The 23,527-nt window shown below is 34.2% G+C and overlaps 2 protein-coding genes across 2 annotated transcripts; one reads left to right on the top strand and one right to left on the bottom strand.

Moving 5' to 3' along the window:
- The first annotated feature begins 388 nt into the window (after nt 1–388).
- Nucleotides 389–22,181, top strand: LOC128554056 (scavenger receptor class F member 1-like). The gene is made up of 4 exons (XM_053535269.1): nt 389–401; nt 919–1,050; nt 21,624–21,767; nt 22,111–22,181. Exons 1-4 carry the CDS (start codon nt 389–391, stop codon nt 22,179–22,181), a joined length of 360 nt encoding a protein of 119 aa, XP_053391244.1.
- LOC128554055 (uncharacterized) lies at nt 4,929–9,272 on the bottom strand. Its single transcript, XM_053535268.1, has 3 exons — nt 8,910–9,272; nt 7,377–7,586; nt 4,929–6,076 (listed from the first exon to the last, which is right to left on the bottom strand). The coding sequence occupies exons 1-3, from the start codon at nt 9,189–9,191 to the stop codon at nt 5,552–5,554; spliced, it is 1,017 nt and encodes a 338-aa protein (XP_053391243.1). The 5' UTR covers nt 9,192–9,272; the 3' UTR covers nt 4,929–5,551.
- Nucleotides 22,182–23,527: the final 1,346 nt, after the last annotated feature.

Here is a 23,527-nt window from a genome sequence, read left to right as displayed (position 1 = left end):
TTGTTTCTTCAGACAAAAATACCAATTTGGTGTTCTTACTAAACTTTGAATATTGAAAAAAGAAGCACGGGTACCTATCATTTTTATTTTTATTTTAACTTGTGACACTTCAATCTATAAATACGCAAAGTTATAGAAAATTCTGTCCGCTAAAAATAATTGTGAAAAACATCTTTAATTTTACATTAAAGATCACAGGTATCAATCTACAAATCTGTACATTTACGGAACTAACAGAACAAATGTGAACCAAAACCAATATCTGTTTCACGGTGACCCTGAAGAGGGAAGTTACATTTATTCCATCAAATTACCAAAACCGAGACTATTCCAATATCTAACAATAAGAAGATGGGTGGCTGGGCTGATGACACTGTGTGAAGTAAAAATGTTTCAGGCAGGTAAAGAATAAGCTTGACATCATCAGAACAATTTGTTAGTTTTACATTGTTATAAAATGTTGAATAATAAGGCAGACAATAAGATATCTTTTAAGCAAGAGATTTTCTAAGTGTACAATGGGATTTCCTTTGCATCAACACATGAACAAGGTCTTTTAAAACAAAATCTATTGCGTCGTCCCCCGCCTCATTAAAAATCAAACAACAGACAAACAGAGAAATAAACAAGACAAAAAACAATGCTGCGCTAATAACACTGACGTACATTATGCTGTTAAATTGTACCGACGCCAGTTTATCAGTATTAAAATACTTTGTCACAAAATCTTGTCAAAGAGTTTTTGCTCATTGAACTATTAGTGTTTAGAGAATGTTTTGAGCATGCATTTAGCTCCGAAATGGAACATTTTTGTAATATTTTGGTAACCGTGTCGTAGCAAATTTGTAAACAATAATAGACCTCTTTCAAATTGCGACACAACAAAATACTCCTAAATATTGTTAACACAAATTTTAGGTTGTACAATTGGGTATTACGGTGACAAGTGCTTACGACAGTGTCATTGTACCAACGCTTCGGCTTGTGATGCCAATACTGGACATTGTGAGAGCTGTGCACCCGGTTGGACTGGTTATGCCTGCGACTCAGGTAATTTTCCGCTATTTTTATGCCATTGAATACATGATTAGTTAACAATATTCTCTACTGGCAAACAAGCTAAAAATATGTTGAGATTATAACACATGGCTGATATACATTATTCAGGTTCCAGCGCCGGTCAAAAACAGGAGACATGTCTCAATATTACAGTTCAAAAGTTTGTATCACTATGGAATATTTGGAAAAGAACAGTTAAAACATTGTTATATTCTAAACTCAGCTAAATGGAAGTCTGGAAGCTCTTGCTATCTAATTATCAAAATCCGAGTTAAAACCTTACCTAAAAATATTCTGTATTTATGGGCTCATTCTCACATGTGATTACTGATTAATACATTTCCAAACAACTACTCAAAGAGAAACAATTAGACACAACATATTTACTTGTAGAATTTTATTCGGATTACATCCATTATTTTCGTAGCTCTACAGTAACGAGTTGATATATAGTCTCGAGTTAAACCTCTAAGTTATAACACTTGTATATCATGCACATATATCTTGTTTTATATGGGAATAATTAATCTTTTAACAATTGTGTTATTTCACTTAATCAAAACCAGCATTACTATTGCAAATACATCAAGCACTGCAGACATATATTGCCGCCATATTGAACGCCATCTTAAAAATAAATAAAAAGGAAACGATTTCGCAATGTTATAAAGTATAATTACAAATATCAAACCCACTTCTGACCACTAAATCACACTATGTATGACATTGTGCATTGTTTCTTGTGGTATACGCACAGTGTTGGAGAAATTTTGGTGAAACTATTTACTTTTTGCTGTTTGGCGGACCCCATTGCTTACAATCCTGGATCCACTCTATGTTTGTTCTAGGTACTATTTGTTTGTTATTTCAAAGTTATGAATCTAAAGTGGAACTATTTTACTTAATTTTCGGCATTTGTTTTGCATTTATTTCTCGAAAAGCCTTCAGTTAAGACAACCTGCGCAGTTCCATTTTACAAGTTGTAAGTTAAAGTCGAGAAATTTGCGTTTTTCTAAGGCCACCCCATGTCCGTTTCTTGGCCAAAAATATCACCTTATGTGCAAGTTTTCACATTTTTCTAGTGTTTTACATGAGCTTAGCAAATGTTTTAATGCACAGAAGCAGTGAGCATTGAAAAGAATTGAAGTTAAAACGTTCTGTGGGTGATTCCCGCGTTTTCACTGCTTTCGGGTTTTTCTGTTAACCGTTTAATATATGTAGAGCAAGTATTTCTATTCAACGATAAAGACAAATAAAGGTCGGTAAAAAATCTTGAATATGTTTCTGCTTTTTGGCAGCATATATTAGTCAAACTATTCAATTATCAGTGCACGCGTTGCGTATGTCTTATCAAATAGGTGACTTTAATCTCTGTCTGTTATAAACAGTATTTGATCTTTTAGATTTTATATAAGGCCAAAAATAATCTTTGTTTCCGGTAACATGCTAAAACATTTAGGGTAGGTAGGTCGGAAGTTATTTTTGTTTTTGGAATTTTTTTATTAAGTGAGACTTTTCGGAAATTATTTTTGAGTCAAAATATGAATACAAATAAGGGGTTGTGTCTTTAGAGCATCAGTAAGTTGATTTCTAACATCACTGACCATGTTTAAAGTATTAAAAATGTAGTTTTGCAATTTTATCTTAAAAAGTTGAAAAAAAATCTTCAATGCCATAAAAACATTTCGGGCCGGGTCAAAAAAATTAGAGTAGGTTGGGATACTGGAAACAGACAATTGTTTACTCCTAAACGCGATAATTACAAAATGCAAGAGACATATCGAGATATTTTGTAATAAACAATGTTGAGCTAGATAAACCAATTAAACAATGCTATATCTTAACGCTTTAGCTTAAATGAAATAAATAGGAAACACAGGGAAGTAATATTTAATTACGATAAAGTTGTTGTCGTTATCAAATTGTTGTGCATTTTGTCGTAAAGGGCTTGGTTCACTAAGGGTCAAAAACGGCCCAACCTCAGAAATAGATAAAACTTTGGATATGAACCCTCCAAAGCATTGCATTTCAGATAATAAATACAGTTTTATGGTTAGGAACATGCATGACGTCATAAAGATGACTCAAATTGTTATAGTATTATAACGTCATCTGTATTTAAAAAATACAACCAAGACAGACTCTGTTGTCCATTATTTTTAATTTAGGCAAGACAGCAATTCACATGCAACAAAATATAAAAATATGTCTATTTCATTACAACACCTAATGTTATTTTCAAAATTTACCTTTTCAGAGCAAAATAGAAAAGGCTGATCTTATGAATTACCCCACCCACTTATATATTACATAGATAGAGTCACTAGCATTAAAATGATATGAAACATGTATCTGAATATCCCATTTAACAGTAGTTTGTAGCAATCTACTATTTATTTCAAAACATATACAATTAGATATATTCAATAGACATTGAGCCATACCAAAGTCTGTTACTATGACAACTATCGAGATTTAGATAACATATTAATAAAAAAGCATAGAATCTGAATCTCATAAAAATATGCCATAGTCATGTCGACAATTTTCATATACAGTACGTGAGAATATTTTGTGCAACACATCAACTTCTGTAGTTCTTATCTAGAAATGGATAATGTCAAGGTCAAAGTCTAATACCACCAAGTACTACCAAAGTTTTCCGCAAACGACTGAACACTTTCTAACATTATAACGTAATATGATAAGTAATAACTTTCTAACATTACACAGCAACTTTCTTACATGACCTGATAACTTTCTAAAATGGCATTTATTAGTTGCGATGTGCATTTAAAGTTTAGCAGTGTATCACAAAACTACAGAATTTTTTAGAAAACAAACAATATCTTTAAAAAAACAACATATCTGTTAAATATATTTTTCCATTCTGTCCCGTATAATTGGATACTTAAAATATTTTCAGTGAACTGCTCCCTTTAAAAAGGAATGCCACTTGTAAAGAAAAATGTAAACAATTGTCAAAAAACAATTAACCCTTACCATGCTAAATTTCTATAATGAACTTGTCCATCTTTCAATTTGGACAGTGCCATAAACTGTTAAAAGGGGTGTCTACCAAAAAGATACTGGTTGAATAGTTAACAGTGCAGATCATGATCAGACTGCACGGGCGTGCAGGCTGACCATGATCTTCACTGGCCACATAGGCAAGATCTGCCGTGTCCAGGATGGTAAGGGTTAAGTTTTAGTACAGGTACATTGTTGCAAATGCATCAAAACGGAGACATGTAACATTTTTTTAAAAATGGTGAGTTTTCAAAGGTGTTGAACTGTCGAGAAGTGTGGTATCTTCATGCAGTCCCTTAACGGAATTCAATATAGAGATATGAATAAATTGACAATGATTTTGTAGAATAATATAAGTTCTTTATGTATACTGTAGAATTTTCATGTAAAACAATTCTTTCTTTCTATGCTTTGGTGAAGTTCGGACTTTTTTCTCATGGACTTAACTTTTAAACTTAACATTTTCTATCTAAACAATGTAGAATAGAAACATTGTTTGCCTCACAAAATATTTGAACCCACATACCTTAACTAGCAGAGTAAAGTGATAACTTCAACAAAGCTTACAGGTAGTAACCAAAATGGAATTCTTAAATTTTGAAGAGCAATTTTAATACTTATTCTAACACAACCTGAAACATTTATTATAAAAGGTATAAGAAAATCACCTATTAATTATTGTACATTCTAATATGGCTAACAATGCTTTTATCATCACAACGATGTTATGTTGACGTCACAACGTGATATTTAGCGCCATGTATGCATCAAGAAATTGCGCTTTCAAATTTCATGGAATATTTTACTTAATAACATGTTTTAAATAATTTTCGCTCGAACTGAATTCTGCCGCAAGACGTATTACCGTTTCCGGTCTTGGCGTGTTTCAACAAATTCCTACTAATGGCGCCATGCTTGAGCTAAGAAACAGTTCCATCATATTTGATATAAATTTTACAATAAAGAACATATTAGAATAGAAATAATTTACAGCAAAACAGTGCTTTATCACTATTTATACACTCTGGCGGTTATACGTCGTCCGAAATAATTACGTCTGACGTATAACTGCCCATTGTGTATAAATAGTGATAAAGCACTGTTTTGCTATAAATTTTTTCTTAAATAAAATATAATACGCTTCTTTGGGAACAATGTGTGCCGCATGTGCTTCACAGCATAACATATGAAACAAGCGCATCCAATGTCTATCTGTTTTTATGTCGTAATGAAGTACTTCAACATACATGTGGTTAGGATATTTTTAAATAACTTGTGGTGTTAGAACTTAAATTATAAATACATTGCTGTATTTTATTGGTGAAATAAATATAGATAGTATTTTGGATGCGAATTATTACATCAAAAGTACATAGGACATTACCTAAACTCCTGCCTGTACTTTTTCACTGATAAACAAATCAATACGTATACATGGCTATTATGCAAAGACTATTTTCATTCATTCTTCTACTAAACTGCTAGCCACTGAACCAATATCAGAAGAGTCTATTGATTCTGGTAATTCATTTGCATCAGTCAGGTACTGACCCCAGTTTCTAACACCAAACGACACACGATTCGGATCATGCCTAGCACTACTAAGGTACCATACAACAGCAGCAATGTGAGAACAGACACCAACAACTCTCGCGCCAGCTCGACATTTACAATACCATGCGGTTACAGCATTACTGTTATATCTTATCCACAGCATATACTTCTTTGATGATATATGTCGACTTTGAATTCTAACTGACAGCAAATTGTTATCCTCCTTGTGAGCATGTATTACAGAGTCACCTTCAATGTATTCTTGGATATATGAAGAACTTAACTTCAGCTGGTAAACACCACATGTTAATGATCTCAACTGCTCATCAGTCAACACAGGAAAATTCTCCAAATCAGTTTCATCAATTGGAGTCCATTGGGTTTTTCTTCGGTCCAAGTGGTTGTCCTCAACAAATTCCTTCAGCGTATTTACCTTTTAAAAAAATACAGAAAATATGTTATATTTGAATTTACAGTTCAACTTTCAGGCATAGAAAGGAAAACAGTAGTTTATTATGTAAAAATAAATATTCCCTGATAATAATCATTTTATGATAACATGCTACAGTCAAACCTGTGTAAAAGACCACCGGCATAAAAAATAACCACAATCACAAAGCCTGTCTGCAAAGACCACTATTCTGAACTCCAGTCAGATCATGTCAGTGATATTTAACCTGTTAACAGAGACTACCTGTGAACAAAGATATTTTTGCTGTTGTAACATGGGTGGTCTTTACAGACAGGTTTGACTGTATTGAGATATTTAGTCCTTATTGTGATTGTGTTTGACTTTAAATACTTTAAGCTTGATTTCAGCCATGAATAAAACATGCAGCCAGTGCACCTTAGTAATGATTTATATGCAATGTATGTTAAACGATTTGCATACCGCAGTCTACAGTAAAATTTTCAGTAGTGAATGAACAAGAGCTGTCAGTGGACAGCGCGCTCGACTTTTCTCAGTGCTTGATAGTATAATATAAGCAATGAGTAAAACTTACAGTAAGCATATTCTAAGTCGACGAGGTGTCATAATTCATTCAAAATTGTTTTTTTACAGACTGGGGCCATGATGGTAAACAAGTATGCAAAATATGAAAGCAAACTTTAACGTTTTTTCTAAGTCGAAAAGGGGCCATAACTCAGTCAAAATGCTTGATAGAGTGGCCTCCTCCTTTTTACAGACTGGGGTCATGATGGTAAACAAGTATGCGAAATATAAAAGCAATATCTGAATGGACTTTGAAAATGTTTGGGGTGGTACGCAAACATTAATATTTATTCTAAGTCGAAAAGGGGCCATAATTCAGTCAAAATGCTTGATAGAGTTGTCCCCTCCTTTTTACAGACTGCGGTCATGATGGTAAACAAGTATGCAAAGTATAAAAGCATTTGAAAATATTTGGGGTGGTACGCAAACTATAACATTTATGTTATGCTCACGCCGACGCCGGGGCAAGTAGGATAGCTCCCCTATTCTTCAAGCTAAAAATGGCTGTGGATGTTTCATTAGCAAATATCATGAAAGACATTGCCGTGCCCTGGATCAAACTCAAGTACCCTGATTGCGAGTCCTGAGTACTCTACTACTAGAAAAAACACGGTGTTAGCTTCCATTTTGCCTATCACTGAGTCGGAACTATTTTGGCATGCATCATTTGCTGTTGCATTTTAGTATCAAATTGATAGTGAACTCACCATGTAATGCAACGTATACAATAATAACCTACCTCCATGGATAATTCTCGCATATGGTCTGCTAGTGTTGCATCTTCATCTTCACTGGTTGATCCACTTAGTGCAGGGAAGTACTTGTTTGAGATGGCACAAACTATTTTTATGAAGTCTCCAATAAAAGGAACTTGACTAGTAGGAAGTACCTTGTCAAGGTACTTGTACCTTTTAATGCGGGAATTAGCTGACTCTACCACCCATCTTATCTGCAAAAAAGTCAAAAACATTTCATTTCCATAAGTTCATAGAGGATATTACATGGGTGCCTTTTCATACTTAATTTATTAAACGAGTTGAATAAAATGATAAAATGCGAGGCTCTGCCGAGCATTTTATCAATTTTATTCAACGACTTTAATAAATTCAATCTGGAAAGTCACAAATGTAATATTCTTTTTATCACATGTTATCGTTTCCTGTCAAAACATCAACAAATCTACTTTCTTTTACTATATAAACAAGTCAATTTGACAAACGTCTCCTATACTGTAAATGACGTCAACGTCAAAGCTTTATTACACTAGTGTATTATAATTTTTATTTAATGGCTTTATTACACTCCCGCGACGTCAAACATGTGACAAAAATAAATATATGTGTTTGTTGAGGGTCTGTGATATTATAGACTAACTCCTAGACTGATATATCTTTTCTTTTTACATTTTTATGATTGAATGTAGTGATCTGAGCCAGTCTATATCATATGTCCAATATCATAATTTTAACATCATTCCTCTGTGAAAATCTCTAAAATATACTGGTTTATGTCTCTATGGAATTGAATTCGACAAAAACGGGAAAAATATAGAAATATTTTTATTATCAGTCTAGTGGTTAGTCTAGTGATATTACTGCTTACTATAGACTTTGTCTCATTTTTGTTTATATTTTAATCAGTCAAAAAGCGTTTGCCAATTGCTCGACAATTTTTCTGTTTGACTTTGATGAAGTTCAAGGTCGCGAATCCATACATCAGTTGAAATTCTTGTGACTTTGAGTAATTGTAGCGAGTATAAAATGACCCAGTCAAGAAGTCAGATTTTAAAATTAAATTTTAAGTACCTGAGATTATTACACTGAATGTTAAGGTGTACACATACACTCGTCGACAACTAAGTCATTCCGTATTTTGACTTATTTCCTTGGAAAAAAACAATGCTTATATACAAAACATTTTTTGTCAATTATGATAATATGAGATGTGCCATGAGAAAACCAACAGAGTGACTTTGCGACCAGCATGGATCCAGACCAGGATCCATGTTGTTCGCTAATCGTTTTTCTACTTGCAACAGGCTTTAAAAACGAACAGCATGGATCCTGACCAGACTGCGCGGATGCCGGTTGCAAAGTCACTATGTTGGTTTTCTCATGGCACCGCTCATATTAATTTTTATGCTTTATTCTAAATATATGCAGTTTAACCTGTATTAAAGGCCATATTCGAGTAATGAACGTCCTTTATAAAGACAGCAACGGTTAACATAGCATAATACTATGGTAGAATCTCAGTTCAACATACACTTTACCTTAGTGACCAATCTGCTCATATTGGCATCTTCCGCTGACATCTGCTTTTCTCCCTTCTTCATGAAAGTTGGCATGGCAGCTCGTATGCCCATATCTTCGAGAATGGACACCGAGTCACGAAAACCTCTGTCAATAACAATTACATCATCTTCTTTCAAGAATGACTTTATATCTTCCACATTTTTCTTTAACATGTAATTTAATATCGTTGTGTCATTGTTTTTAGCAATATAAGGACCCATGATTGTCACAAAGTGTCCTGTTGAAGTTACTACAACCATTGGTTTGACCAGGGGTCTGGACTTGTGTATGCTATATGACTGGCGCTGGAAATAAAAGTTATTACTTTTTTGTATATAAATGTACGTGCCATCTAATACAAGTATCATACTATTGTCATCAACACCAAACAGTGACTTTGCCAGGGTACGTGTGTGCTTGTTGATGATCTGCTCACGTGTGACAGATTCAAGACCCAGGTATAATGGTACAAACGACCTCATCAATGCCTTGCGCACGGTTGAAACAGCTCTTCTTACACTGGAAACGCTTATTCTGAAAATAGTTGCTAACAGTCGGTTTGACAAAGCTGATTTCAGTTTAAACAAAAACAGTCCAATAGACATACGGGGTGATCTGGATGGTGTACGTTTAACTTCATGCAGAATATGCCGGCACAAATCCTCAAACTGAGCACTAGATAAACCTATCATATGTTTACAGTCTTCATCTCTGACGTTATCAAAACTTAAAAAAACTATCCAAATGCTGCTAACAAACTTGCCTCATCTGTTGCACCAACTGTGTTATTGAGATTCTATTCAGCATTGACTGCTCTGTAACAGGAATTTTTCTAACAATCCTGGCAGTATATTCCCATTACTGTTGACATGAACTAGGCAACATCTTGAACCAGCCCGAATCAATATGTTTTTGTCAATAAATGCCCAAAACCTAGCATTTTGTGAAACAACAATGAGTTTTGGCCCTGGTCTTTTACATACAATACATCTGGAATGTGTACTAGGGGCTCCAGGTATACCTAAGGACACTGATGGTGGACTGGAAACTGTTGTAGGTCTTGATAATCTTAATGGCGGCTCAAAGTCCGGATCCTTTACCTGACCTGTTATATTTTTACAAGCTGATTTAACCTCTGCCTTGTAATACCGATGTTTACATTTGTTACAGATAATATCAGTCTCTGAAATGTTGGTAATAAGTAACTGATGTTGTAAGTATTTTCTGACTGAGGAATTTATAATTCTTCTTTCTTTAGGCTTGGTTCTTTTGTTGCAAACAATGCAGTTGTAATATTTCGTCATTCTGCAAAGAAAAAGTAATGCATACATTTTAATAATTTCCAAATTTTGTTAATTTCACTTCTTCTGAGTAAACAAAATAGAGATTGTAACAGAAACAATAAAAAAAAATAATAAAACATTCCACTTAGGTTTCGAACTCGGGTCGACGGCGTGACAAGCGAGTGTGCTATCCATTATGCTAATCAACCTACACGTTCACATCCAGATATGAATATATTTATACACAGTAGATCTATATAAAATAAACAGTAGCTGTCTTCAGATGTAAATTATTCCACTTTTTACAACGCTTTTTGTCTTTATTAGGATATACTTGCCTTTTCATTTTCAATTCAAGTACACATATAGTGTTGTCTTCCTAAAGGATGACGTCATTGTGTAAATTACATACTTGCGTCGGCTGCTAACGGTTCGCTACTGTTTCGTACATTTATATCATAAAAAAGACCATTTGAAACAAACAAATATATCATCAAAACGTGTCACTTACTTCTCAAACTTACTGTTCCATTTTTATATCACAATCCTTCCCAGAAATACACGTAGGGATGAAAATCTTAAGCGATTACACATATCAACTTGTTTACATTGCGTCACAGAAACGGTGTCCAAGTAGATTTTAACCGGGTCGTTTTTATGCTAACAAATATCTATTTATTCGGTTCAGCACAGAATCTTTGAACCGTAACAACTGACATTCATTTTTAAAACAATTTCTTTACAACTGAAACGTAGATTTTAGAAAATACTCGTTCTGGAACAAAATTAATGAATAATGTAATTCCTACCATTTTGACCACGGACCAACGCCCTCGTCTCTAATTTTTATAATATTTACCACCGGCACAGCTGTCGACAGTCATAAGATTTTTCTTGAGCAACAAAAACAAACCAAAGAATCTTTTATATAAATATTTTGGTTGTCGAGAGCTGTGCTCTTACTTAAATTTCTATTTTAAGGGATGGAAACATCCAAAAATCACGCTAAATTCCGTATCAGGGGTGTTTTCGCAAACTGTTGCCGTGGTTACCATACGAGGAAACATGTCAACAAATGCATCAGTGTGAGTTTCAATACTTGTTTTACCAGTATACATCACACAAATAACTGAATAATGTATTTTAGATTTCTGCAAAATATTGGGCCATTTCCAGCTCTTACCGAACCAAGCCCTTTACTACATGGATTAGTGGTTTAAGAGCGTTTACTATCGAATAACATTCCATCTTCACTGTAGTGTTGAAACCCGTCAAGTGATTTAGAATTCTTTCATGTGAGGTAGCAGTTTTGCTAGCTACGTAATATTATTGGTTCAACCCAAACACCTGTCCTTACCTGTTATAACGACCAAAGGGTCATCTTGGGCAGTACCTTTAACGCTGGACAATTGGCATATTCCTGAATTATTTCGGTGTGACATAATTACAAAAACATTACCAATCTCTCACGTTGCACATGTCGGTTTGAAGTTTTACATCACATCGACACAATTCAGGCTATATGGTAAAACTAGAGCTTAAGGTTTATCAGTATATCACAAAACAACAGAAATTATTAGTAAACCAACACAATCTTGACAAACAATTCATCTGTCTAATACATGTTCTACTGTTCTAACCCATTGAATTGGATACTTGAAATACTCTAAAGGAGTTGTTCCCCTTTAAAAAGTATGCCATTGTAAAGGAATGTAAACAATTGTCAAAAACGATGTTTTACCTAGTTATGTTAAGTTAAAACACTGGTATATTGTTGCAAATGCATCAAAACGAAGCTTTCGAAAATGGTGAGTTTTTAAAGGCGCTGAACCGAACTCTTGAAATAGAGAAGATAATTACTTCAAATGTTTAGATCTGAAAGGTAACAGAATGTTCTTTATCAAAATTTTGTTATCGCCATTTTTATCTTTTTGTCACTAATAAAGGTTTTCTGATGGAATAGCTCATATATTGGTGACTATTGATAATTGATGCATAAAAAAGAGGAAACAGGATGCATCATTACAAAACAACACTCACAGCATAATATATTGTATGTGTGTGTAAATGTCAGATATGTACACATAAAATCATAGCCAAAGTAACACAAACGAGAAGTTCATTAACCCTAAGACTCTCACCTGTAAACAAAGCTTCAATCGTGTTTTGCATAACGTTGTGTTACAAGTACAGAGTTGAGTTTCTCTTCTATTACCCTATATTACATGTCACACACATTTTTGAGCCTAGGACAATAATTGGAACCAATACGGTAGACAGTGCAACTCTGATATCACACGCTAAATATCAAGGCTCTAGCTGTTATTGATTGTTATAGCTTGTACTACTGATATCTCGAACACATTCTGCTTGTCCCGCCGAGCTCTAGCGAACATAGTTTGACTGTAATAACTATTGACAGATCTAAAGAAGATTCCTTCGGAAGCATAGAACTCAAAGACGTAAAATAGCAAACTCAGTTTGATTAAGTCTGTTTGTGAGATAGTATGAAATGTGCAAATTCTCTCAAGCATTATCTAAAATGGTCTATGCTGTCAATTAAAAATCTATTCCAGTGGTTTACGCATGTGCTGTAGTAATTTCCGGAATGTGTGGGCGTTTAGAAATACCATCTATGTACAAAAATTAAGCGATATCAGAGTTTAAATATAGATATTAGATAAACGCAAATGTTTTTATTTTCATTCCATTAGCATGAAAATGGTACTCTGCGTATTTTTGAATCAGCTAAAGATATTTCTTTGCACATTAACATTAGGCTATTATAAGAACTGGTAACCGCTCTTCGGGTGTTTTCAATATCTACAATTTTGTAACTACCAGTATTTGTTTACTAGTATGTTGGTTCTATAAATGTCATAACTTCAAAAAGGCTTAATTGTCACTGAGTTTGAAAGTATATCGAATATTATTAGTATTGTCTTTATGACTGTGAATATATGGGTAAGCATGTTTGTTTTCCTGTTACAACGCCTTTAGATTTCCGAGTATTTGGTTGGTGATAGAACCGGGTAGAGCAAACGTACCAATGCATCACCAAGGAATATGATGTTATAAGATGAAACAAATGTGAGCTAATGCTATTTTAGCCTTAAAGTTTAAACGTGTAAAATTAAATATATTGTTAATTAAATTCAGTGCGGATTGCTAGAATGAACTACCCTTATATAAAAATAACACTTTACCCTTATATTAAAAAAATGAATAAACCCCATAAGAGTCCCACTTTACAAGCTATAGACGTCTTAGCCTGACATATTCAATCGACAGTATTTGTTTATTATAAATCCGTCGTTTTGAATTTCAGATATCTTCTATATGCTCTTCTCATCAAGAAGAAAGTTATTTTTTACACATTGTTTATCTCTTAGTTACTATCGAACCACCATATTTCATCATTTTGATTAGCTGAACCATCGTCTGTCAGTAATCATGAAGATATCGAAGGATATATTTTCAATATTTCACTGAATGCGCCTTAATGTTACTATTATAAAACATTTAAAGCAATCTTTCTGATGTTTTATATCTTTATTTTTACATTTTAATTTGTAATACATATGAATGACTAATGTTTCAGTTCCAAGATACTAGCTTTCTTTTGACAACGTAATGAAGGACATCCTGTCTGAAACCAAATGTCAGATGTGTAAATTGTTACGATCTGATTCGTTTTCAACTTTTGTTTTGAACAGGAAGTGAGAGTGTGGATGCAAAGCCAAAAATTACAAGATTCGAAAAAGAAATAGCGTGCTAAATTTTCAGAATAAAAAATGCAAATATATAGCCCTAAGAGCTTCGGTGATAGTTCTTGAAATGTTCTACTTAATTACAAATACAAAAATATGATGATAAATGTCTGCCCGATAGTAAAAATAGAAAATAAATTACAACAAATCAAAGACATGGTGTATAGGTTAATTAGTTGAATTCCTACAGATCTGTTCTGTTTTGTTTATTACCGTACATTTACTGTGTACACCTATAATGTGACCAATATTTCAGTTATTCCTCTAAAATGGTCCTATTTAACCATCAACGCGTGGACAAATTAACATTAATTTATATCATATAATGAATTATCACCAGTATTGAAATCATTTCTTTAGGAGCTGGAGAAGCATTCCATATATGTAAATGTTACTTTCAACAGTATTTCAGTCATGTAACGGCGGTCAATTAACATAATCAGTGTTTCTGGAGTCTCTACAAGTACTAGCATTTTCCCCGCAAGTAACTGCCAACTTTTCCATATGATTCAGAAGTGGAGGACGAAATTACTTCTGACAATGTCTATTATCAAATCATCATGGAGAACATACACCTCTCCCGGGGATCGAACTCACGACCCCGCGATCCTTAGATCTGCGCTCTCCTTATTGAGCTAAAATACTTGGTTGTTTACATGACTGTAAAGTGATTTTAACTGTTTATGTGATTTTTTTTATATATTTATATGTAATTCATTTTCGTTGTAGTCTTCCTCCTCAAGACCAACCCTATCACTCTTTCGCACACATTTATCAAAAGGTGTACAATATGTAAATAATCTTTTGATAGTCAGTTCAAAGCTTAAATTTCAATTTTATTGCTACCTGACATTTGTTTTTATCTCTGCCAAATTTTGTCAGATTTGAATGAAAATTGGACACATTGTTTAATGACCAGTTCAGTTAAATAAACATAACATCGATATCAACTGTGCGTACACTCATTGAGCCATGACTACTACTGCAATTACCTATGCATATCTGACAAGGTACCGGTCTATCTCAGTAAACAAAGGTTTCTATATACCAAAATGTTTGTTAGGATCTGTAGATTACAGAACTGCATGATGCAGTTGTATCATTTGTGGTAGATAACTGATATTCAAGATGGCGTCCAAAATGGCCGCCGAAAATTGTTAAATTTCTGTATATGGAGCCTTATGGATATACAGGGGTGCTAAATTGTATACATCTTATTGAAATACACTAAAATGTATGTTATGTTCTCAAGAGGATAATAAAAGGGTTATTTTTATGAAACATCGCTAATATCCAAAATGGCGTTCAAGATGGCTGCCTAATTGAGTAAGATTTTTGTTTCAAGACTTCGTGGACGAACTGGCAATGTTATAATTCCTTTAACAAATAATCAATACTGTCTTTTGGAAATGCATTTACACATTTCACTCTCTAGATTACAGAATTGCTTGATGCAGTTGCATCTTGTGTGGTAGATAACTGATATTAAAAATGGAATCCAAAATGGCCGCCAAAAATTCTTAAATTTCTGTATATGGAGACTTATGTATATACAGGAGTGCTAAATTGTATATATCTTATTGAAATGCACTGAAATGTATGTTATGTTGTCAAGACGATTATAAAAAGTTATTTTTATGGAATATTACTAATATCCAAAATGGTGTTCATGATAGCTGCCAAACCTACCTATCTATTGATGTTTACTGCCTCACGCCTCTTTATGGGCAGGGTGCACGACGGGTATTAGTGAAGAATAAAAGTTAAACTGCAAGAAGTCTTCCAGACAAAGTGAAACTATGAGACATAGCATGATTGATGAAATGTTAAATACAGTAATAGATCTAGAGTAAAAGAAGGTTAAAAAACAATTGTTATATTTAATAATGGAACAGGGCCAATGCTTGCTTGAAGGATTCAAGATCAGACAGAGTCGCAATATGGGGGTAGTCTGTTCCATAGGACTGTGGTTTGAGGGAAGAAGGAGAATTTAAAGAAGTCCGTGTTGACATGAATTTGGCGGAGACTGGGGGGGGGGGGGGGGGGGGGTGCATCTGTCTGGTAAACCTGGCTGGGGCTTCTTTGTAAGCTGGAAGCGGGATGGCTACAAGATGGTGATAAATCTTGTAGAACATGACCAGTTTGGAGTCTAGACGTCTCTTCTCAAGTGTGCTCCAGCTTTAGGTGTTCTGTAGGTCCGTTACGCTAGCTACTGTATCGTGAATGATCGTTTTTAACCCATCTGACTGTGTGTCGCTGCACCATTTCCAGCTTATGTATTTTAACCTGTGTTTTGGGGACCATACAGATGAGACGAATTCTAACTGTGGTCTGACCTGTGTTTTGTATGAGAGTGCTTAGACGTTTTCGTGTTTTGTTTTGATGTTGTGTTTAAGGAAACATAATGTTCTGTTTGCATTTGTTGTTATTCTGTTGATATGTGTGTTCCAGTTCAGGTCGTGGCTGATGTCGACACCTAGGTATTTTGCATACTTAACTGGGGACAGTGTTTGACCATGTAGTTTAAATGGGCTTTTTACATGGCACTTGCTAAGGTTAAATTCCATATCCCACATTTTCTCCAAGTTTCGAAGATCAGTTTGTAACATTTGGCAATCTGTGAGGGAGGAAACTGCAAGGTACACGGCTGTGCCATCTGCAAATAGCCGTTCCTGGGAGGTGACTGTATTAGGGAGATCGTTAATGTACAGTAGGAAGAGCAGCTGTCCCAGGACAGAGCCCTGGGGACCCCTGGTGTGACAGGGACTTGATCAGACATATGACCGTTGACCACGACAGACTGGGATCTGCCTATTATGCAGAACCTGGTCCAAGACCCGATTTGTTTGGGGACACCATGTTCTTGGAGTCTGAATATTAATTTAAGGTGGTTGGCCTGTCGATAGCTTTACTGAAGTCTAGTAGGATAAGGTCGGTTTGTTTGCCTGAGGAAAGATTCCTTGATATTTCATCAACAAGTTCTATAAGCTGGGTCTCACAAGACCGTTTTTCCCGGAACCCGTGTTGCAGCTCATATAGAGTGATCTGTTTTGAGAAGTGTGTGGATAGGCTAGAAGCAATAATATGTTCTAAGAGTTTGCATAGAACACACGTTAGAGATATGGACCTATAGTTTGCGGGGTCACTAGTATCACTTTTTTAAAACCGTGCGGCAACATTTGTCTTCGTCCATTCTGATTGGAGTTGACCAATATTTAGGGATCTTTGAAAAATCAGTAATACTATGTCAAGGATCTCATATCGGAGCTCCTTCAGGACAATGGGCTTAATCAAATCTGGACCAGCAGCCTTATCCACCTTTAGGTTTTGGATAAGTTTCAGGATACCTCTGGGGTCAAAGGCAATATCAGCCATAGTTGGGTATTTAGTTTTTCCAAGGGCATTCTTACATAGTTGGGTCAATGAGAGTGCAGAAACTCCGAAAAAAAACCTGATACTGTTTATTTAGTATGTTTGCTTAACCAATGCATTCAGAGTTAATTTTACTAGTTGTCTGTTTGATGTCAAGAATGTTCTTGATGTATGTTTCATAAGATAACCTAATTGTTATTGTTGGATGAGGTGTTTCATGGTTTTGAATTGCCTGTAATATTGATTTTGACCTCTGTGCAACTTGACCTTTTGATATTGAATAAGATATTTGTTTCACGACAACAATGTAATAATTCCTTTTATATCAAATAATCAGGATTGTCCTATGGAAATGCATGTACACATTGCACTCTTTGTCAACACAGATTGAGTGTATTTCATAACAGATTAAACAACTTTGGAGATAACCTGTTAAAGATGATAGACTCATCTGTTACATTCAACAGTTCACAGTTCGGTTCTATCTTTACTCAATCGTCTATCTACTCTAACCATTATGAATATGTGTTTATCACTGACATTAATGTATATGTAAAACATTTACATGACACACACTGATTGAAGTTGGTATCTTATCTAATCTGTTACTATTGCTTCATTAATAGACTCGATAAGCCGATCTTATGAAAGCATAGAACAAAGTAATTTAATAACGTATGTGACTGAGTTTTCTAATGCGAAAATGAAATGTGCAACACGCCTGACACATCTAACTAAAGCGGATCTCTATCATACATAGTCTTTGAATGGACTTTGATTAAAACGGAACAGAAAATATAACAGTCTGGGGAAACTTTTTACAGCTGCCACTAAGCACCTTTAAAATATTCTCTTCGTTGCATACTTTGTTTTGTACTTCAAGGTCACATGATTGGACATTGCAGATATTAATATCACCAAGAAACAATCAAGACAATATAGAAGTTATATTTAATTTCTGTCTTGCGCTGTTGAATGTAAAAACATATGAACTGCTGTGCCCTGTCCTGATATGATTTTATACAACTGCAGAAAGAATTCAACTTGTCAAAACAAATTAAGATCTATCAGCAAAAGGAGAAAAAGGAAGATACAGTACAGAAATAGAGATATTATAATGAGAAGGACAATTTAATTTGGAATAAGAACTTCCTTAGTGTATTGGTTAATGTTGCTAACTTCTAATCAATTACCTCTCCCACCCCATAGTTGATGTCCTCATCAAGTTTGTCCTGATATCTGACTCACATCTGAGCAAATTACCCGAGTGATTCTTAGATTTTACAAATTAACCTTGGACGCACCTCTAGATATTTTAGGCAATTTGCAGTTTCAGTTCCAAAAAAGTGACCAAAGGCTACTATGGAACTACTCATTGACAAATACATTAAAATGGAATCAAGCCCTCCTAGACAGTTTGGTTTAATTTTTATACAATGTTTCTGTATATATTTACTAGTTTCTAGAGTTATATGAGTTACATATGACTTGCATTTGTACTTCGTAAAATGTCTGAAAACAAAGGTGTTCTTGTTTTTGTTCGTATTCTACTACTTTTGAGTGAACAAGTTATGATCCTTAAATTCAGTTCAAAATCTACATATAGACAGTGCATCTTAAAAGAAGATTGTCTTTACAAGAAATTATTTATGCGCCTTATACTTTATAGCTGTTTTCTTTCTAAGATTTTTTCACGGCAAAAATGGTAACAAGGGAAACAACTATGTCAAATACTTGGATAGATAACCGGCTGGGGTAAAAAATGTATGTTGTGTACCATAAATAAAAATGTTTAAGAAGTATTAAAAGGGACCACCCGTAGTTAATCTATTTATGCAATATTGAATAAATACAGAGCAAAACCGTTTGGAAACCCTTATGAAATGTACTATTTCTGTTTGTTTTTTGGCCTGAACTTCCTTAATAATAGTATTATTTGTTTCTTTTTATAATGTTACTGCATTTTTCTTATTTATATCTTACTGTCAAGTCAATATCAGCTTAATAACTTAATATATATGCTATTATTTTACATGGAAAAGTAAATAAAAGTAAACCTATCTATTTTGGCGGCCATCTTGGACGCCATCTTGAATATCGGTAATCTACCACAGATATTGCAACTGCATCAAGCAGTTCTATAATCTACAGTTCCTAACGAACATTTTGATTTATAAAAACCTTTGTTTACAGATGTAGACCGGTTACCTCCTTAAGGAGGCATTATATTGCCTACTATTTGCACTATTAGACAGTTCAAATAAGGTAACCTAAAAATAAAACGTCACAGAATGGATGCAACTTGGTGCTGGTCTCTATGTGGCAAGTACCTCCATCTCCAGTATTAAACAATTTTGTCATTAATTGGTGTCATTAATGACGTCACAAACCTGATATAAAATTAACATGTTCATATTGAAAATATTGACGGATGTTCAATTTCAACTAAACATAGTTGAACATTCAGAATATGATACTTTGAATTTCTGCTGTGATGAATTTACTAATTATGTGACTTTTAATTTTAGGGTTACCTTATTGTTACCCTTACGGTTAAATCAATATAATTCAGGCTATGATCGTTTATATGTTTTATTATAATAAAATTATCATTAAACATTGTGTAGCACATCATTCAAATCTGTCAAAATTTGGCGATAAAAGAAAAAAAAAAGCAGGTGTGAAGTTAGAAAGTTGTTGAGTATATTATTAATAAACGCACTATTTTGCTTCCTTTAGTACCTTAGAAGACATTTTCAAAAGTTCATTTTTGGCCTTGACATGTCTGTAACATTGAAGTTACATTAAATTAACCCTTGGATACGACAGTACCAAAAATATTTTTGCAGTTGATCCACATATATAGATTGGCAAACATGTCAAGTTTAACACACTTTGCCATCGTATGCCTCTTTTCCTACATATATATTATTCTATATAATATAATATATATAGAATCTAATATATATTTTTAATAATATCATCAGTTTTATTTACAAAATACTAAAGAGCGTTGAAAAACAATATTTAAACCAATTTAGATGTTTATATGAAAATAAAACATGTGAACAGCGATATAGTTTATTTGTAAATGCACTCATTTGACCTTTGACCCCATTATACTTTAATGAGGAACCCTATAAGGCGACAGCCCCTTTTAAATTTCATGTTTGATCCTAAGGAACACTTTTATAATAATATCCGAGCATTAACAAAAAATGCCATCAGAAGTCACATTTTCCTCAGATATTGGCAGACTAAATTTGTGTGAAATTGTTTTAAAAACTGACTAACAGTGTTATACATAAAGATTTTCTACTATATACATATAGGGAAAAGTGACCACGCCCCCTGGCGGCCATGTTTTATAAATCAAAATGATTTGAACAATCTTGGTAGAGGATCACACAAGGACCACTTTTGCAAAAATTATTTTAAAATCGGGCTAGCAGTTTCACAGAAGAGTTATACATTTAGGGAAAAATTGCCACAACCCCTTGCGGTCATATTTTTATTTTTGAAGAATCAAAATAATTTGAACAATCTAGGTTGAGGGTCTGACAAGGACCATATGTGTAAACTTATTTTAAAATCAGGCCAGCGGATTCATACAAGAAGAGTTTTTACATTTTCAGTATATTATTATACATTTTGTACCTATAGGGAAAGGTGACCACACACCCTGGCGGCCATGTTTTTTGACAAATCGGTATAATATAAACAATCTTGCTAGAGGGCGACTTCAGGGCCATTTTTGTGAAATTATTTTAAAATCTGATCTTCGGTTTGTCGTTTGTTTATATATTTCTATTTCCAGCTCCGGCAACTCCTATGAGCAACCAAGCGGTGCCTTTGATAAATGTTGTTACGGGACTATACAGAAAATATCCATGCCAAGTTTCATCAAAATCCATTCAGTGCTTTTGTAGGTTTTGGAGAAAAAAAAAGTTCGAAACAAGCACATTACGAAACAGGGTGGGACTTGTAGGGTCAAGATTTGGTTTAGATGGTCAGATTAACTATGACCTAGATTTTTTTTAACTTTAAAACATGTCTGGACTTTTAAGCAAATATCTGGGGGGGTTTTATACGCAGACTCCCTCAAGCAAACTAATTACGCTATTGTTTCCTATTTTTATGACATCTGGATATTACCTAAAAATAAAAAATATGTACCAGGACATCAGTAAATTCCGATCAACTGATTATAAACATTTCGCCATAATGAATGTGTAAGCCAGTTGACCTTTGTTATGAATTGCTTCAGTTTGCTCTAATGGTACATATGGAAAAGGATGTGCGAACGCCTGTGGTCACTGCATCAACAAACAAACATGTGATCACGTCACCGGAAACTGTACTTCTGGATGTGAAATTGGTTATTACAGTTCTGATTCATTTTGCAAAACACGTAAGTATTATAACATTTTGTATGTATCCTCGCCTAGGCTACATAGTTTAATTTACATCTAAAAAATAAAATAATATATTATTTTTGTTCGTCGAAACATTGGCAACAGTCCTTTTTGATATACAAACATGTAAAAAAGGCAACAAAGGTAAGTTAGTAATTATAATGGCTGTGTCATCGTACCATGTGTAAAATATATCCTCTATTTACAGTTTTGAATCCTCACTCAGAAATGAAATTCAAAAATTTGCAAATAAAGAGATTCTGATATACTTTTTACTTTGAAAAAAATACAACATGATCCTTATATGTGTATCAGATACACAATAATAATTGCTTTTAGCTAAAACGCATAGTGGCCTCCGTGGCCGAGTGCTTATGGGCACAGATTTCAAACTATCTGTGCTTCACTAAGGTAGGTTCACGCCTCACTTGATGCGAAGAATTCTTCATGTGAGGAAGCCATCCAGGAGACTAACGGAAGGTCAATGCTTATGCCTTGGTGCCCGCTCTTAATGAAACAGTGCCTAGAAGGGCACTTAGCGTTTTTTTGCCACCACGAAAACCTTGATATGCGCCATACGACCTACAGTTGTATCGATGTGACTTTAACCCCAACAAAAAAGCACACCAAAAAGCATACAAACTATACAATTATACAGCGTCCTATCACGTACTTTAGTTGTTGCTACAGAAGACTAAAATGGAAGCGCCTGTTTCAAATGTTACGATTACCATCCTGGTACTTTCGATTATTTCGAGTACCACGATATATCTTTTAACAACAATATTTTCCTCAGATTATGGATTCATTAGCATATACTCATCTGGATGCATTTGTTTGAGCTGTAGCTACTGAATTTAAGAAAAAACTTGCAAATAGAGTGTTTATGAAGATGTCCCCTTTTCCACGTTTAATTGCAAAAATACATGAGTTTTTGTGTACAATGTATCAGATACACAATAATAATTGCTTTTAGCTAAAATGTGTAGAGGCCTGCGTGACTACCTCAGTTAAATAAAAAACAACATTTGCTTTCTGTTTCTAATTAAACGTTTCAGATTACTTAAAATATTTGCCTTGACCTGCTCAGAAATTTTATCTACTGCTAGTATCTCCCCTATTATCAAATCTAGTACCACCGTTACTTAGTGGTTTAGGACTCTGACTTTGCATTACACAACACGCACCGATAATGGCCATCAACCAAGCATGGCATGTAGATTTCTTTTTTTGTAATGAAGCCAGCAGGCTGCCCCACAGAAGCTCTGTTTTAACCTGCATATATTGCCCAAGGCCATCCTCGAAAGCTGGACCACCCAAAGAACAAATAATTTTACTATCAAATCTTTTGCGTCTTTTGCCAAAGAAAAAAACAACAACAAAAAAACCCCCAACAACAACAAACAAACAAACTGTAAATTTAGCATCCATTTGTTCCACTGCAAGATTCTGGTTTAGATATAGTTGGTTCATGATAATATATTGATTCATGATCATCATTTATCTATTGATGGGCACTTCATAATGTAAAACAGAAACCTTCTACAAACTTCTTCAAAATGGCGGGTGCGAAAATGCTGATTAATTTCCCTTACGGAGTCAGCGAAAATGATCTTAAACTGGTTGTATCTCAGCTCTATTTTTCAGGACGAAAAAATACGTTTGTGGTTAAAGAGGCTATGGTTATTCGACTTTTAAATTTGGTATTTCGTAAATCATAACGTTCCGTTAACGCCCTGCATTAATTTCAGAGTTA

The sequence above is a fragment of the Mercenaria mercenaria genome, unplaced genomic scaffold (genome assembly GCF_021730395.1).
Source record: "Mercenaria mercenaria strain notata unplaced genomic scaffold, MADL_Memer_1 contig_4677, whole genome shotgun sequence".
In the NCBI taxonomy this organism is placed as follows: Eukaryota; Metazoa; Mollusca; class Bivalvia; order Venerida; family Veneridae; genus Mercenaria; species Mercenaria mercenaria.
Note: the sequence above shows the minus strand (reverse complement) of the source record. Positions and strands in the feature narration are given on the sequence as shown.

Bases quoted from the DNA above. Each gene is read 5' to 3' on its own strand.
- LOC128554056 (XM_053535269.1), top strand. The intron at 1,051-21,623 runs GTAATTTTCCGC...GAATTGCTTCAG, and splicing joins TGGTTATGCCTGCGACTCAG to TTTGCTCTAATGGTACATAT. The intron at 21,768-22,110 runs GTAAGTATTATA...AATTGCTTTTAG, and splicing joins TGATTCATTTTGCAAAACAC to CTAAAACGCATAGTGGCCTC.
- LOC128554055 (XM_053535268.1), bottom strand. From the start codon at position 9,191: ATGGTTGTAGTAACTTCAACAGGACACTTTGTGACAATCATGGGTCCT. The intron at 7,587-8,909 runs GTAAAGTGTATG...ACTTTTTTGCAG, and splicing joins TGAGCAGATTGGTCACTAAG to ATAAGATGGGTGGTAGAGTC. The intron at 6,077-7,376 runs GTAGGTTATTAT...TTTTTTTAAAAG, and splicing joins TGCGAGAATTATCCATGGAG to GTAAATACGCTGAAGGAATT.